The 17,819-nt window shown below is 37.1% G+C and overlaps 1 protein-coding gene across 1 annotated transcript; it reads left to right on the forward strand.

The window, feature by feature from the left end:
• Positions 1 to 4,668: 4,668 nt before the first annotated feature.
• On the forward strand, positions 4,669 to 16,515 carry LOC306907260 (phospholipid-transporting ATPase VB-like). Its single transcript, XM_079479249.1, has 4 exons — positions 4,669 to 5,129; positions 13,790 to 13,994; positions 15,461 to 15,546; positions 15,948 to 16,515. Exons 1-4 carry the CDS (start codon positions 4,720 to 4,722, stop codon positions 16,072 to 16,074), a joined length of 828 nt encoding a protein of 275 aa, XP_079335375.1. The 5' UTR covers positions 4,669 to 4,719; the 3' UTR covers positions 16,075 to 16,515.
• The last annotated feature ends 1,304 nt before the right edge of the window (positions 16,516 to 17,819 follow it).

The following is a 17,819-nucleotide window of genomic DNA, read 5'->3' on the forward strand; positions in this document are numbered from 1 at the left end:
AGCGCTTCTCTGCTGGCCTCCCTGCTTTGGTCGATATAAACCAACGGTTCGTTAAAAACAAAAATATCCTAAACTTAAACAATAATCTGCGTGCACATATGGGAATGTTTAACACAGTGCTGTAAATTGACTTGCTACACCTAACCTAATGTGTTTTTTTTAACATAACTATTATTTTTATATTATGTTACATTTAACGATTTAATATGCTATTCCTAATAATGGAAATCATCTGGCGAACCCACCAACGCGGCCTTGCGACCCCGGGGGGGAATTTCCGACCCCTACTTAGGGAAACCCTGCTATATACAACAAAAATAGAAAAAGTTATATGTATGCTGTTCTGAACATAGGCGCTCATTAGATTTGGCAGAAGAACATTATTGGATCTGTACAGTCATGTTCTGTGTCTAATTTCATTGTAGGCCAGTTGGGACATGTACATGATTATATTGCTCACAGTTCATTATCTCTTATTTGTTTGGAGTTTTTATTCTGCCAACAAAACACATTACTAATATCTTTATGTTTCCTTGAAAAATGATGAGCCCTTTGATACCTTCTGAATAGTTTCAATCGCTATTCAAATGTGCATTGACATGTTATGCTTAAATTACCGTAAATCCATGCCAGCTCCGCCCAGAGGAGAGGAGGATGAGTCTGAAATGAAATTATTCTGGTCAGGTGAGAGGTTCGGGTGCATGTGTTTCCAAGAGTGCTGATTGGAGTGGGGTGTTGCGGCTGCTCAGAATACATAATGGAGGAAAAGGAAACACTTCCGCTCCTCTGATAGACAGAAAGCGGGAAAGCAGTTTTAATGCATGCCACAGGGGACATTAAGGCAGAGAGGCATGAACGTGCACTATATGAACTATGCAAAAGGATGGCCCTGTAGGCCAAAGGAGCAGCTAAATGAAAGCTGGGCGGAAAGAGAGATCTGTTTTTCACCTCAACAGCTCTTTAGTGACTCACACACAAACACGCATCACCCGATTCACTTCACGGTTAATACCCAAAATCCCTGCAGTAGAGGAAAACCTGGAAACATCAGGAGAATGTAAATGTCTGGACATGGAAACGTCTGAACTAGTCATGGTAAAAATATGAATTTGCCCATTTGCTCAGCTTTAAAATGTTTAATCGGTTTTAAAATTGTTTATTTGAATTGGTACACCTTGAGGACATTGAGATGAACGTTACAAAGGGTTCCAAGTACAAACTACTTTTAAAGAAAAATTACATTTAATAATCTATGTACTGCAAAATATACAGAACATACACTATAAAAAGCCCGTAATTTTACAGATTTCTTTCTGTTATTATGTTTTTTGACAGTTTTTCCATGTATAATGGAAAACATAAAATAACACCACCCCAGCTGCCAGATTTTTTTCATAGACCCTTTTACAGTGTAGTCTTTTGAGTAAAAATGTCTACACATACATTTTCTAGGGCTTTATCTTCACTTAAAGCTACAATCTGAATTTTATTTTGTTTAAAATATATAAAAATCAAGTATTAAGCAAGTGCAAATTAAATTCTAATGTTATTAGTTACATGCACAATCATACACAGACATGTAGTGGAAAGCTTTTTATGACTGTCCTTATTAAGAAAGAATCAGGTTCGGATCTTGTCGGATTTTACTGAACATTTTAATTTGTTTTTCAAATTAACCTGCAATTTGATGTTTTAAACAGAGATGGCGATAGAGAGGCAAAAGTTACGGATTGCAGATTTAATTTATATTTCGCTATAATTTTCCTAGAAAGAAGAATTTGAAAACTGTCAAGAAGGTCAAAAGTGTGCTTATAGCTAAAAACGGCGAATAGTATTTCATGCTCATTTAATGATGCGTAGATATTTTTGTCTGGAAATAGAAGATTCATTCATTCATTTAGTGAATTTGTTGTAAGTTTTGCAAGCATCTGTAAAAAGCTGTTATGCAGAAATATTATCATGGTACTTTCTGGGACTTTGTGACCTTGTTGGTCATTAAAACACAGATGACTTTTAAATACAAAATCCTTTGTAAATGTATTTCTGTACGTCGAGGGCTAAATTCCTGTCATCATTAATGACCCTGAAGCTAACTAACTCTACCTGCACAGAGCCACACTCTTACATTCAATGTCAAGTGTAGTTGCCATGGAGATTTCTCTGGCAGGATGTTAAAGAACAAGTTGGCCGTCTTAAAGACAGGGTTGCATGTTCACCCCTGGAGTTGGCAGTCAGCGTGACGGACGCAGCGGTAATTAAATAGTAAAAGTCTGCACGCTGGCCAGCGAGATGAGAGCCTGTCACGACTACGGCTGGCACCAACCTCACAGAACCCTAAAAAAAAATCACATGGTTTTCTCAAACTGCAGGTGTAACTCTGTGATGTTCCCTCTGTGGTGAAGAGCTCAGACTCTTGTGGCTCACTCCTTTAAATGAGACCTCTTTAATATCTCAATTATTTCCCACGGACACCAATACGGTTCAGACTTTTGCTCAAGTCTCCTGAGTTTTCTGAGCTAACGTCTGAACAAAAACACTTCAAATGAAGGTGAAAATAAAGGGAAAAGAGCAAGACCCCCCGCATCACATAACATAACATCGTGATTTCCCCCCTCTCTCCCTTTTTCTTTCTCTTTGGCTGTTTTTCTCTCTCAAAAGCGGCCCCAGTGGTAAGAGGAGAGAGGTTTATAAAAACGACAGAAAAGCAGAATAACCACATGCTTTCCGCTCTTCAATGCTTCTCTGCCACTGGAGGAATTAAGGACTCACAGATCTTTGTCCTATTTGTCAGGAAGTGGAGGAATAGAGAGGAGGGGAAGGAAACACAGACAGAGAAAGGGATGGAGGAGGGGAGATGCTCTACTATAACAGCTGTGCCACAGCGCCGCATGAAACAAGAGGGCCAGCCATCCTGGGACGAGGCTGCCGTATATACTCAAGTACTGAACCTCTGCTTTCATCAAACCTACACAACACATGGTGCGCTGCAGGGCCGTGTCAGTCTGTGACAGCTGCAGAATGAGATCTGTGTGTGTTGCTATATAAAACCGAGACGGATATATGAGCTTGCTGCTTTTAATCACGTTTCTGTATAAATTATATACGTTATTCATTTTATACGTCATTTCTCATTTGAATGCTGTGGCCACTCATGAGAAAGAAGACCTCTTTAATATTTATTTAATAGTTATTTCTATTACTCCATCAATGAGATTGAGAGGAAATCTTGCCTCTCATACAGTAGATTTCTCCTGATATGCAGAAATCTCACATTCAGAAGCTTTTAGAAGAGATCTCAACAATGACACAAACTGAGCTCAAATGTGTCAAGTTTGCAGTTAAAAGTCAATATTATTGAAGATTTCAATATAAACTCAAACGTTTCACATCAAATTTATTAAAATCCAGATTATTTTGCCTTTACAGTCTACATTCATTTTACACCTGATTCATGTATTTTAACAATCGCCTCATTTGTTTCTGTTTGCAATTTAAGAAGACACATCCAAGAGGTTGATGTGTACTGTAAAATCTTCCTCTGGGAAGGTGCAGTTTTTATTTTATAAGATTTTTGTCCTAGTTGTATATGTTAAACAAATAGGTAAATTATACATTGCTGTATAATATATCACTGCTGTCCTTCTGAAACCTTGAATCTCCATATTTCCTGAATTTTATAAAATAAATTGCCATAAATCATTATTATTAGGCACAGTTTATGTGTGTAACTTGTTTTTGCAAATATCTAACCAATAAGAAGTATTAAAAAGTGCTTTTCAACCTTGGAAACACAGTATTTGAACATTTTGAATAGTATAGTGTGCTCATCTATTTCCTGAAAAACAGCGAAATTGGGCGAAATAGTATTGTTTGGAAATGTATTATTTGGTGTGGGTGATGTACACCCACAGTTTAACATTTAGTGAAACCAAAGAACATAAACACCTTAGTAACTGCATAGTAACGTCCTGACAACCACCCACAACATGATTGCATCACATTGACAAGTTCTGACTCTTTAATAGAGTTTATTTTATATTTTTTATTAAATAAAATATCTAGATCTCTTTTGTTAACTCAGTCTGTTGTTGTAATTGCCTTTTAATTCAGGTTAATGACACGTCAGCCTATATACAGGAACACAGGAAAAGCTGACGTAAGCCTGAAACAAGTTTGACTATGTTATGAGCACAAGCACATTCCTGACATTTTCTGGAAACTTCTGCACCTGTGCGCATTGTATATGAACCTTTTAGTTCTTTGCATTTAGACACTCATCAAAAGTTTGGAATCATATTTAATAGTTTTTACATGCAGAGTTTATATTTGTCCACAAGTCTGTACAACCTCCAGTAAACATTGGAGGTTGAACTATATTTTTGAATGTATGGATGATGCTGTCGTGTTTTGAACCAGACTGTATCGCTCCAAATAGTGTAAATGTGTCACTAGGAGGTTGTCTCTCCCTTTGATTCTTTATATCCATGCTATGTTTCATACCATTTCTTAGAAGGCAGTGCTCTGACAACATACCTTCACCTCACCTGGTGTTTGCGGTCAGGGGAGTTTGACAGGTGTAGTCTCAACCCACTTATTCTCTCTTTCTTTTCTCTCGCTCGCTCGCTCGCTCACCCTCCCTTTCTTTTACCTGCCCCTGTTTTTAGCTTCACTCATACAGGTGATGTGAGAAATGTGCAGGCAGCTCCTTAAACAGACATTATGACTTGGACAGAGTCTCTGACCTTCATTCGCCATGGCTGGGCGAGACACAAGGACACAGAGAGACCCATCAGGAGGGTGGTCTCCAACCTGCCGTTTGAAGATCTGAAGAAACGTGATCAGCCTAATCGCCAATATATGGGCAATGGCGTTAAAACCAACAAATACAGACTTTGGTCTTTCATTCCCATGAACTTATTCGAGCAGTTCCACCGCATGGCTAACCTTTATTTCTTGGGCCTCGCCATCCTGAACTTCGTCCCGATGGTGAACGCGTTTCAACCAGAGGTGGCTCTCATTCCCATTTGTATTATCTTGGCACTAACCGCTGTTAAGGATGGTTGGGAAGACTTCCGGAGGTACCAAGCTGACCAGCAGCTCAACAATATGCCTTGCTTTATATTCAGCAGGTAAACACACAATGAGTTCTCAATGTTCAGAATACTGGAAATTCAAAAAAAGGTTTTAATAACCTGGGTGTGTCAAGTTATGGATGACTATATGACTATATTCTCTCAGCATAATTTTTTCTTCTCTACCTCCCTCGCTCGTGCGCACGCTTTCTCTCCACCATCTCTCGGCTTGCGTCTCTGTCGTGGTGCAGGCTCGCTTGAATTTGTGTTTCACTTCATCTGTGTTTCGAAACCCCATGGGAATGTTTGACCTAGAAATAAAATTTGTGTGGGAGATTTTTTTCCTTCGTTTTGAAAAGCTGCACAATGTCTTGCATCCAACGCATTGTGCGCATTTCGAATGAGATCCTCATCATTGTGTTGCATCAGAGGACAGACAGACAGACGTCCTTTAGATCTATTCTAGAACGACTGGGTAGCTGGTGGAAAAAATGAGTAATTCACCACACTCGACACGGGTTAGAGAGAGAGATTTCACAGGTACACTCCGATGTATTTTTATTTCCAAAAGAGATTCCAAATCCATCACTTATTGCCATGGTTACTTGCACTGAAAAAAATGATTTTTCTGCTTGTTCAATTTACTTTACTTAATTAAGTTAAGTCAACACAACTTTTGGTCGATTTGGTCACAACATGTTTTTTATGTTTAGTCACATAACTGACATCATTCATGTTGGGACAACATAAAGGTGTGTCTTGTGTTAAAATAAAATATTTAAAATTATTTTACCTATATTTCCCAGCATACTATGCATATGACTGGATTCTAAGAGCTATTTTCTTAAATAGGTGTTATTTTATGCATTTTTTAGTCAAAAGAAACACTTGTTAGTGTTTAATGTTAATTTATCTTTAAGGTTTTGAGAGTTGTTATATTTTTGAGTTTTGTAGTTACCATTGTTCAGAAAAGCGTAGCCTTTGGTTAGATAGTGGGCGGTAACATTTATAGAGTCCCCTTAAGTTTCCTTCTTATTGAAGACAAATTAAGTGATGTTTTTTATTGTTTAAATGTATAAAATAATAAAAAAAATCCTTGAGTGCCTGCATTAAATACCCAAGTAAAATTAAAAATAAAATTTTATTAGTTTGATGCAAAATATACATGTTAGCATAATTGATATCAAGTTAATGATATCAAATAAAAAACAAGACTCTTAATCTGATTCAATTTAACTTAATGTAAGTATAGCCTATCTTAAGTTTACTGAAATAGATAATGTTACTTAAATTCAATGTAATCCAGTTGTGGAACCTGTTGACATAAAAATGTGAATTAAGTTGAACATATAGTTTTTTGGAGTGTGGTCTCTTTCATTTTATTTTGAGCTAAGCTGCTGCTCCATTTTGTGATTCCCGGAGTATTTCCAAACGGGGAGCCCAGGTGGGCCGGCAGCACAGGAGTGAGAGATCTGCTTAGGTCAGTCCGCAAACAGTATCAGAGCTTGACTTTTGCTGTTCTGACGTGTCTGTCATGCCCCCGGGGGGGAAGTTACAAAAACAAGCTCTTTGCCATTTTTATTATTCAGAGTTTGTGTTTTTATTTTGGCCGTGTGTCAGTTTTGGACAGCTTTGGTATAAAAGCACGGCTGGAAACGGGGGAATCTGGGGCGGAGTCCAGCGAGTGAATTTAAATACTATGCAAATGTCATTAGTACATAAATACAGAGGAATTTCATGTATCTATGGTTTAAAAATATCGTTTATGTCCCCCTGCTTGGTCCCCATCTGCTATTCCATCACTGTATATATAATACATTAACCCTTTCACACGTAGAGTTTTAAGTGCTTGTAAAAATCTTGTTTTACAACAAAACTGACTGAGGTTGTCATAAATTCATGCATGAAACGGTTAACTGTCAGAATGCTAGGTTTCTAAATGTATCAAACTGTCAAAGTTTTCTTTTAAATATGACATTTCAGTCAGAAATGCATCACGTCAAATTCATCTCGAATGCTGTATCATGTTGACAAGTTGACTGAATCATATTCAATGTATTACCATCACATCCGCTGTGGATAAAGATGATGAAGGGGTGCAGTCTAAACATCCTTACACATTGAGCTAATTGTATGGTGGGGCAAATCATAAGAATTAGGTTGCTTCATTATAAGAACCATTTTTGGCTAAATGTGGTTCTCTGTTTTATAAAAGGTTCTTTGTGATGAAAACATATATTTAGATTAGGGGTTTTCAAACTCTATAATACCAAGCCCCCCCCCAAAACATTTGTGAGCGACCCCCTTTCTAAAATACATATCCATCTATACATTTGTATGTACAGTATAAAAAAACCTTTATACTTTGTTAGATAAATAGTATGTGGTATTATTAAGACAACAGTTTTTGTCTTTGATAGTTGGGATACACTTGGATGTATAACCACAGAAGAAACGTTTTCAATCCAATTGTATTCGCACTGTAGCAGCTTTCACATTGAATAACTCACTTTAAAGATTCTGTAGACTATGCATGGATCAAAAAAGTATAATGTTCAGTAGACTTGACCAATCAGACAATTTAGTTTTGTCTTTTTTCTCTGAAATTTTCTAGGGACCCATAGAAACTTTTTAGAGGCTCCCTGTGAGTCTTCAAAAAACCCTTATTTAGACTTACTTTAAAAAATAAGAATTAATTGGTTCATTTAAAGTGATAATTCAACTCCAAAAATGTTTGTAATTTCAATATTTTGAAGATTGTTGGAAACTGGCCCCCATTTCCTTGCATTGCTTTTGTGTCGATAAAAAAGAAGTGAATGGATGCCGGCACTGTATGGTTACCAACGTTCTTCAAAATAACATACACCTTTGAAAATGACAAAATGACTTTGGGTGAACTATCACTTTGAGAACCTTTGAGTGAATGCCACAAACCCAAATTCATTATTTTATAAGTTTAGTTTTAGTGTTGGTCCTGGTTAGGAGCCCGTATATACAACCACTTGGTTTCATTCTCTTCCTTTACAAGGACCGTCCTCTCTTTATGACACAGTATCATGCCATGTTTTAATGCCCTCGAATAAGCTATTGAATTTCAAATTGTTCCCAGCAGTCATAAAACCCTCTTTCTGTTGCTTTCATAAGGGGATCTTCAGTCTAAAAGCAACAAAATCATTACACTAATCTAATATTTCACACGCTTCTACATTGTACAGTATTGCTAATGCTTTTAATGTAGGTGTGTTTCCCTCCCATATGTGAATTGAATCAGCTCCTGCCTCCTGTGCTTTACTCTAGCGGTTATGATTGATTTGTTCCTATTCCACCCCAGAGGAAGAGAGTTTTATGATATTGTTCACACATTGAAACCCCCCTTTCATTAAAAGAGCTCAGGGCAGAGGAAAATGCTTATGTCTATTCCACGTTGGCTGTTTAATTCACTCTCACTGAGAATTTTCACCGTTGTGGAATATTGGAGAAAATAAGTAGCTTGTTCTCAAATTCAAACTAGATTTGTGCTTGCCCATGCAAAAGACTTGTTGCCATGATTGTGGGGTGTTGGGGTGTTTGGCTGGGCATTGCTATGCGGTTGCAAACATTTTTTATTTTTTTTATACTGCTTGTGTTAAAGATGCAGTGAATAAAATTTAGCGGCATACAGTGGTGAGGAATTGGGAATTGAAATCGATGGCTCACTCCACCTCTCCCTTTTGACGACCTACGGTGGCTGACACAGAACTAAGATATTGTCACGTTTTCGCGCTCTGTTTGTCCATTTCTACTGTAGAAACCATACTCCATGTAAGAGGACCCATAGTGTATGTCGACAGAAATAACATTTCATTATACTGTTTCATACTTAATAGGTACGCAGTGCTAGGCACTAGGGGGGCTTGCTGGGGCTATAGCCCCGTCAGAAATCTGCTTAGCCCTGAAAAGCATCCCCACAGATTTCCTAATATCTTTTACGGAGTGTCTATTTACACTGATTGAAAATAGCCCGTCTGGTAAGCGTGGCATAGCGATAAAATGAAAAAAATATGATCTAACGAGTGTTTAATAATAAAGTTGTAGGATAAGATTAGGCAATGTAAATAAAAGACCTGACGGGCATATTGTACCTCCCACCAATGATGAATAGGCAAGCTGATATTTTATATAAATACATTTTATGTCTTAAAATATTATAACTTTATTAATTTTAATATAATTACAAAACAAGCTGATAACATCCGAAATCAATAAAATGTAGTTTTGGATAATGTTTGATTGACATGTGTTCTCAAGACTCAGCCTCTGAGTTTGGGGTTGGCTGCCCAGTCGAACTTTTCCAGAACTTTAGTGTAAGAAAATTTGACTTTGGATAGCAGCGAACTCAATAAAACATCACTTAAAACAAATCGTATTGACCTGGAAGAGAAGCTCTTCGCCATGTTACCGCAGAGAGGAGCTCAAGAGCAGGTAAACCAGATTGTTTTGCCCACCGTGGCAAATCAGATGTGTTGTTTTTGTACGTGAGCACGGGAGCTATCTGAGTTTACGTTATAGTTACAGAATTGTAAAACCACAACAGAGTATATGGAGTTCGGGCCAATTGTGAATATATTCAACGTTTTGATTAGTTGCTAAAAATAAAAATAAAAACAGAGACATTTTTTTTATAATTACTTCTGGGTTACCAAGAATTTCTTAATAGTTAATAATAAAAACACAACTCATCAGCTATCGTCCAGCAGACTCATAATAAGCAACAAGGAAAGAAATGTCAGATATGTTTGAGATAAGTTGGCTAGTGATGCGGTGATTATGAGGTGTGTTTCTTTAATTATTAAATAGGAAAAAGGATAAAGATTCTTTACATTTATTAATTCATATGATTGATGTGAAAAACAAAGTCGTGATGAGGACATGGCCGTAAACTTCATTTCACATCAAATTCATTTTAAACATAACATTTCTCAAGAGGAACTTTGGAAGGGGACACACTTAATACAGTCAAAATTGTACTTATAAATATATGTGAACACAGAGGAAAGCCTTGCTACTGTCATCATTGTAGCATGGAGACTGCGTGCGTCCTAACGGTTATTTTCAAAGTTTCTCTCTGGTTCAATGAAAAAGCAAATGTTTCTTCAAAACTCTCTATTGCCATGTTTTTTAAGTTGTTACAATCAAGCCATCAACATACAATTAAATATAAATGCAATGACTGTTATTGTGAAAAAGATATGTATGAATACGAAGTAGTAAGAATATGTATGGAGAAAAAGGGGCAGTTGGTGTGGAGGAGGGATGCTGAAAGAATTGTCAGAAGGATTGCAGGGAGTAGTTATTTATAGATCTTCATCCTTGCAATGCCCTCAAACTTTCATTGGGAGATACATGTCACACTTTATTCAACAGAAGTGCAGGTGATCATATGTGGGTCCCCCCTTTTGGGAAAGACTAGGTGACCCCAGTATCAGCCAAAACGTTCTTCCCATTCCGACCTGCTTATGCGGCATGCATTAGCATCACTATTATGTGAGTGGGATGCACGGCTAACGCCCCACTCCGGCGTTGAGTCACGCTGACCGTGTTCAACTTCACCATTGAGCATGACATAATCTCCCGTATACTGTGTCAGTCAACTGTTTGTTCTGATGCCTGACATCTGAAAAGAGAGGAATTCACTTTAATCCCCCCGTCAGTGCTGCTGCATAAAACAAAAAGACACAATGAAATTCTCATGAAAGCTTTCAGGTGCTATTTATGCTTTGGCACTCCTTGTTTCTTGGACGTTAAACTAGAAACACTTAAAAATACCCACAGGGAAATTCTGTCCAGGATGCTCATTCAGGAGATTTTGGCAATTCTCTTGCTCTTCATTTACTCCTATTGCTTTAAAGGAGAAACAACTGAGAGATGTTACAGATATGTCATTAATGATTTTCTCATAACCCAGACACCAGATAACACAAGGACATCATCTCCAACATTAGGACCGGCGATTATGATTGATTATTATTCATTATAATGCTAAACTACCCGGTGCGTGTGTCCATATTATGCAAACAAATACATAAGGGACCACCGCGTTTCACTTTAAAAGCCGGTGTTCTGCCAATATATGCTACCCTGTCAAATGTAGCTACCTCCATACAAAACAGTACTAACCCCTTCCCCAACCCTTACCCCTAAGTCACCCCCCCAAGAAAATCACAACACTAGTGTAGCTGAATTCTATGGGTAGCATAAATTGCCAGAACACCGGACGTGGACGTTACAGAATGACTTGAATTCAGCATGCAGTCGAATGCTGTGAAGAGATTCAAGAGCAGGTGTTTTGTCTCTCACATCATCATTTTTTCACACTCCCACATTTTGACTGACAGATAAACGCCAGAAATAGACGTCTCGCTAATCACAAACGGCAAATAGTCGAGTCCTAGGAGGAGCGCTGCTCGCGAGATATATCTCACACCACTATCTGAAACAGACATCAGACACTTCATTCAGAAAAATGCACGCTTGGCAGAAAACCGCATTATTCTTGTCTGATGGTGGGAAGCAATGCTCTTTTGTCAGCCATTTCAATTCTAAAACACATCAAAACTTGGAAAGAATTGTCATAGGTGCTATCTTGGAAATTCTTGTTGGTTTGCGTAATGAAAAGTAAGACGTTTATGGGATTCATTAGTTGACAATGGGAATTATACTGTAAATGAATGTAGACCATAAGTAGGAACAGAGGTGAAACATGTCAACAAGGTTAAATAATATTTAAACCCAATATCTAAAGGTCCAGTGTATGAAATTTAGCTGCATCTAGTGGTGAGTTTGCAACCAGCGGCTCACTCCACTCCTCCCCCTCCCTTTCAAAGCACTATGGTGGATGACACAGGAATTCGTGAAAAGGTTTCGTGTCATTCAGCACGACTTTCAATCTAATGTATAGGTGATATCTTTCATGTGTATAAATATATATCAATGCAATGATGGTCATACCTATTTTGCAAGGTGTCTCATTCGTGTGAATTCCTATTTCCTACAACCTCATTGGTATGTTTTGTTATGATTGTACGGGCCGGGGTTAGGGGAGCCATTTATCGTTGCTTTGCCACTTCTTGAAACTCAAGTATTTAGCTAAATTAGCATTTGCAGCTTCGATTTTAGGGTTTGGGGTGAAGTAAGGTGTTGGTAAGACACATCCTAAAATATGTACAACTGTCAATCCTCCTTCCTCCACTGACTGATCCCTCACAGCCTTCAGAGAAACAGTTAAAACTAGCTATATAAACACATCATTTTTTATGCTGACATTTCAAACATACCTATAAGATAAATATGATCCGTTTTTTCGAGAGGTTTGCCTGTGAAATCAAAATAATGTAATGTGAACTTGCAATTGCTATACTGTATTTGTGATACAGTCAGCTGCTGTTCAGCTGCGTGCTCCCAAAGCGCTGCTGGCAGCTCGAACTGCCATAAACACCAGTGGCAAGCCAATGGTGTCACAATTACTCTATAAATTAGATGCGTGTATATCCGAACAGCGCATTTGAAATGCCACAAAATACAGCGTCACTATTCCAAACGTTTTAAGGGCCCAGCACACCATTATGACATATGCGTTAGGATATTGTGTGCTCGCAAGACACATCAGATCTCATCACACCCCTAAAAATGATACATGGTTTTATATTATTGATATTAATCATTCTTTAATATGTTTTTTGCTTTTATATTAGGACACATTTATGGTTTAGTTTTTTTTGCATTGTGACAAACATAGCCTTGAGGAATAAATAAATACGTTCTGTGATGAATACAAATGAAAATAATATAACTTAAGATACAAAATAATCTGTACAACATAGCAGTATTACTGTATAATTAGTTTCAATGAAATTTAGAATCCAAAATTCATTCTATTACTTTTTTTCAGAGTACTGCTCTAGTATATTAATAATTCTTGTTTAATGCCCATGAGCATTAAATTAGAATCATTGAGATTTATTGAGAATATTAGAAATTGAATAACATCTCAAAAGTAAAAAGTCAACAGCAATGAGAATTTGGGGGAAAGAGTGTTTCTGTCATGAATGTCACTATGGTAAACAACACTCACGGGTCCTCAACGCTCAAGGCTTTATTTTCTGTGATCAGAACATGCCCGTAAACGCTCAAGTTGTCAAAATTCATCTACTTTATGTAATTTAACAGCATTTAAAGAGAATCCAACCAACGGTTGTGTTTATTATGTTGTCTTGTGCTTTGTGTGTTAGGTGTGGTAATGACATTTTGAAGAATACTGTCAGTCAGAAAGCCTCCCGGGCCAGTCATGCACGAAGAACCGCATACCTGACGTGTAAAATCCATGTCTAGAATGCATTCCAGGACGCTGTTTGTTAACAACTAACAAAGATGCAAATTCATCTGGTTGTGTTCGTTTGCAGCTGAGCTCTTATGACACAACATGTACATTATAGGCAGATCAAAGCTAGTAGTTTACAGTATAATCTGTTTAAAAATCATTTAAAGTATATACAGTATATGATTAAACTTACATTAATCAGAGAAAAATGTGTCCTACATTTTTCATACATGGACTTTTTGCTTTTCATGCATGTTTGTGTTTTCCTATCCACATCCACTGTGTCCAAGTGTGCCTGTCAATAGGGTACTAGACAGACAGAGTAAACCCTGCCATGACTTTAATTCTCACCTTCTCCCAGGAAACAGATGTGCTTTGTGGAGAGGAGATGGAAGGACATTCGGGTGGGAGATTTTGTCAGAGTGCTCTCTAACCAGATCATCCCGGCTGACATCCTGCTTCTGCACACGTCTGACCCTAATGGAGTGTGCCACATGGAAACAGCCAACCTAGACGGAGAGACCAGCCTTAATCAGAGGAAGGTGGTGCCGGGCTTTTCTACTCTGGTGAGGATGCTGTCTATCTGTGCTGATGGTGGAAAAAAGGATCCTGTAACTCAGTTGATAAATCATGCCATCAAATGATGCGAGAACTGACTACTCAAATGTGTAACTTAAATGCACTTTTACAAAACAAGTAAATACTTAAACATACTAAAATATAAATAATGAAGTGTCATCAAAAGGATAATGAAGATATGCCATTGCATTACATAATATATCAAACAAACTGGCATTTATATTATAGAAACATAACACAAGCACGCGTTTAAGTAAAACATTTAACAATATGTAATTTGTTAGTTTTCTGTTTATGTACACTAATATACTTAATAATGTATATTTTATATAAATTTTAGTTGTTTATATTACATTGATTTCATTAGTGTAAGAGGTGATGAACACTAGCTGTCACTGTCTTCATACATCTATAAAAATTATATTGAAACCAGTTTGAAATCTGCACAAAAATGCATTTTGACAAGAATACAGTTTCTGTCTTGTTTTCCAGAGCAAATATCTAACAATTCCTAAATCAAGATACGTTTTCAGGACGTGAGAGGCAAATTGACCTAAGATTTAAAAACCATAATGTATTAAATTAAATTAAAAGCCTAACTTAAGTAGGTTTATCCTCAAAAGGAAAATATGTCTGAATAATGTTTTTGACATACTGGACTTTGCATCTTTATTTAAGAAGCATTTGTACTGGAAAACAAGGCCAAAATAACTACAATAAGAAATCATATTTTGCAGCGTAAGAAAAGAGAAGATCCTAAATAAAGCTCCTCTATTCTTTGTTTACAAATATATAGCTATAAAACCATTTTCTCAGCCTGGCCTTAATAAATGAGCCATCAAATCTGTAAAAAGAATGGATGCATACAGTAGATTACATTGATTTATTTTGGATGTCAAAAATACTACATTAGAAAATAAGTTGGATACAGCGCATAGAGTATTTCATTTTCCATGTTTTATATCTTCATTTCTGAATGATGTTTCTTTTTACTCTTTTATTAACTTAATCGGGTCTTAAGATTTATAACACACACCGTACCTCTTCATTGTGTATTGAGTAATGTTAGTGCAAGAGCAAATTTCCTGTAATAGTCGGAACAATGAGACCAGAGGGTGGTTGTCTATTTGTCACCCATAAACTGTACTGTAAATATACTGTACTTCTCATACAAATCGAAATTACCACACAAAACACCATGTTTGACCACCTACAGGTAACACTGTGTCTAAACCAGATTCGTTGTCGCACAACATTGTCCATAGCAGCAACAACGGCAATACATCGAGCTACAATAGATTATATATTATTTAAAAAAATATTTTATAAATTACATTTTACGCATGTTGTTGACATGCTATAAGACCTGTGTTTATTTAACTCTTCAGCTGATCTGTTTGCTTCAAAACAAGAGACTAAATGACTAAACCTCACAAATTGTTTGTGTTTGCAGGGCGAACCATTTCAACCCCAAACATTTGACAGTACTCTAGTGTGCGAAAACCCCAACAACAACCTCAACCTGTTCAAAGGTTACTTGTGAGTATCTCAATATCGCGAACACAATTTCATGCGCGATTAACCACTATATACCGTGTCTTCATTCCCTGATTCTTTTCACGGATCCATAACATTAAACAGAATTTGTTTGCCTGCCACATTTGTCACCCACTAACAAGGACAAACTGTTTAAATCACTGTCGCAAATTTCCTCTGCACATCTGAGGCACGGAAGAGGCTAAAAAACAGATTTACTCTCATTTTTGTCCTGTCGCAGCCATATTAACTAGGTTATCTGAATGTTGAGAGATGTTTCTGATGGTCCCGAGTATTATAAAGTCCTTATCCCACTCCGCTCCTCGGAGACAAGTTGCTCACGTGACACATGCTGAGGTAATTAGTCTGGGTGACTGAAGGAGATGATGTGTTTGATGTCACAGGGAGAGACCTGATAAGGGGAGAACGGGCTTTGGAATTGATAGTCTTCTACTGCGCGGGTGCATGGTGAGAAATACAGATGAGGCTGCTGGGATAGTGGTGTATGCAGGTACTTACAATTTACCTTAATGTACATCGGTCATGTTTCTGTATTTACATCCACTCGAAAAATGCTTCAAAGAGGGCTGCTGGACAGAATCAATCTCTTTCCAAATACATGTATCCAAACTGTAAGATTCACCGTGTTAAAGGAGTCTTGTACATTCAAAACAATATTTAAAATATGAAGAGTTCATTTGCAAAAATGTAAAAAATCACACTGTGCATTGCAAGTAATATCAATCAAGCTGCAGTTGGGTTGTTTTGATTAAGTTATGATAACTCAAAAAAACAATGAACAAAAAGGGATTTCTAAAATAAAAAATAAATTAAAGATTTTAATAAAACTATTTTTATAGTTATTCATTATTTTCTTTTTAAAAACTTTGAATTATTGAGCATGTCAAAGGCCAATGTAAGTGTAAACATTTTGACATACAATACTGTAGGGAAACTAACTAATATTTGCTCAAAAATAAAAGAAATATTAAAGCGAAAACATGGACAAACTGGTCAAAATAGCAAAAAGACACTTTGTTTTCAGATCTTGATTACTGCAAAGATAATAAGTTCGTATTCATTTTAAAACAACAAAATAGTAATATTTTATTTGAGTATTTGATGTTTATGGAATAACCTATTAGCTTTTTCATAAATGTGAGTGAAACAAAAAGCTGTTTCCTTTGGCAAACAGTGTAGGTTGGTACGATTGAGAGCCCAAGGCCACGTTTTCGGATGTACTCTTGTATAAAAAAAATCTTTCCAACACAACCATATCCAATTACATGCTTCAAGCATATTCATTTAAATTACAACACAAGCATATTCATTCTTTCAGTTACACAAGGTACAGCGTAACAGGAAGGACCCCACTATTCTTTCCGTGATGAATTATAGACGCGACACAGCTTATAAATGGTTATTTTTATTTTACAGATGTTTTGCTTTTAAATGATCATTTATTCATTGCAGGACATGAGACCAAATCCATGTTAAACAACAGCGGTCCCAGATGCAAACGCAGCAAGATCGAGAGGAAGATGAACACGGATGTTCTCTTCTGCATCCTTCTTCTATTTTTCATGTGTTTGATAGCAGCTCTAGGTAAAGTGAAGGGGACATCTCCCACTTGAATTCACACACTACACACTGAGCAGAAAGTATATTACTGTATGTCAGCGTACAGTACAAGCACCAGGATGACACTTTCACTCCATGCGCAAAACAAACGAAGCTTTCCATTACTCTGGGCTCCTTTAGTTTACGAGCAGATCTAACAGCAGTCTACAGAGATAAAAAAAGAAGTGCCGTTTCCATCTCACACAATTCTCTTGTTCCCTTTTTGCTCTGTAAAACATAGGCGAGAGAAGGACACGCTACAGATGCCCAGAATAGCTCACTCATACTCCAGTATCTTATGAAGGCTATGATTAATGTCTTTCTGTCTCTCTGGTTCAAGCTCATGGACGGTTTATTGGAATATCTATATTAAAATACACTTCTACCAACGTCAAGGTCATTGGTGTATTTGACTGTGGAAAGGATAAAATATGATTCTCTCTTTCTGTCAGGTCACACGATCTGGTTGGAAACGTTTGCCAGCGTGCCCCCATACATCGTCCCTGACAGTAATGGCATTTACACCCCTTCAGTGCTCGCAGGATTTTACATGTTTTTAACAATGATTATCTTACTGCAGGTACCGGTGTCCAATTTGTCAAGTTCTGTTTTGCATTTATTTTGTACTGTACAATATAAACATCTCTCTATCTAAA

This window comes from Barbatula barbatula, assembly GCF_947034865.1.
Source record: "Barbatula barbatula genome assembly, chromosome: 18".
Classification (NCBI taxonomy): Eukaryota; Metazoa; Chordata; class Actinopteri; order Cypriniformes; family Nemacheilidae; genus Barbatula; species Barbatula barbatula.

Bases quoted from the DNA above. Each gene is read 5' to 3' on its own strand.
- LOC306907260 (XM_079479249.1), top strand. From the start codon at position 4,720: ATGACTTGGACAGAGTCTCTGACCTTCATTCGCCATGGCTGGGCGAGA. The intron at 5,130-13,789 runs GTAAACACACAA...ACCTTCTCCCAG, and splicing joins CCTTGCTTTATATTCAGCAG to GAAACAGATGTGCTTTGTGG. The intron at 13,995-15,460 runs GTGAGGATGCTG...TTGTGTTTGCAG, and splicing joins TGCCGGGCTTTTCTACTCTG to GGCGAACCATTTCAACCCCA.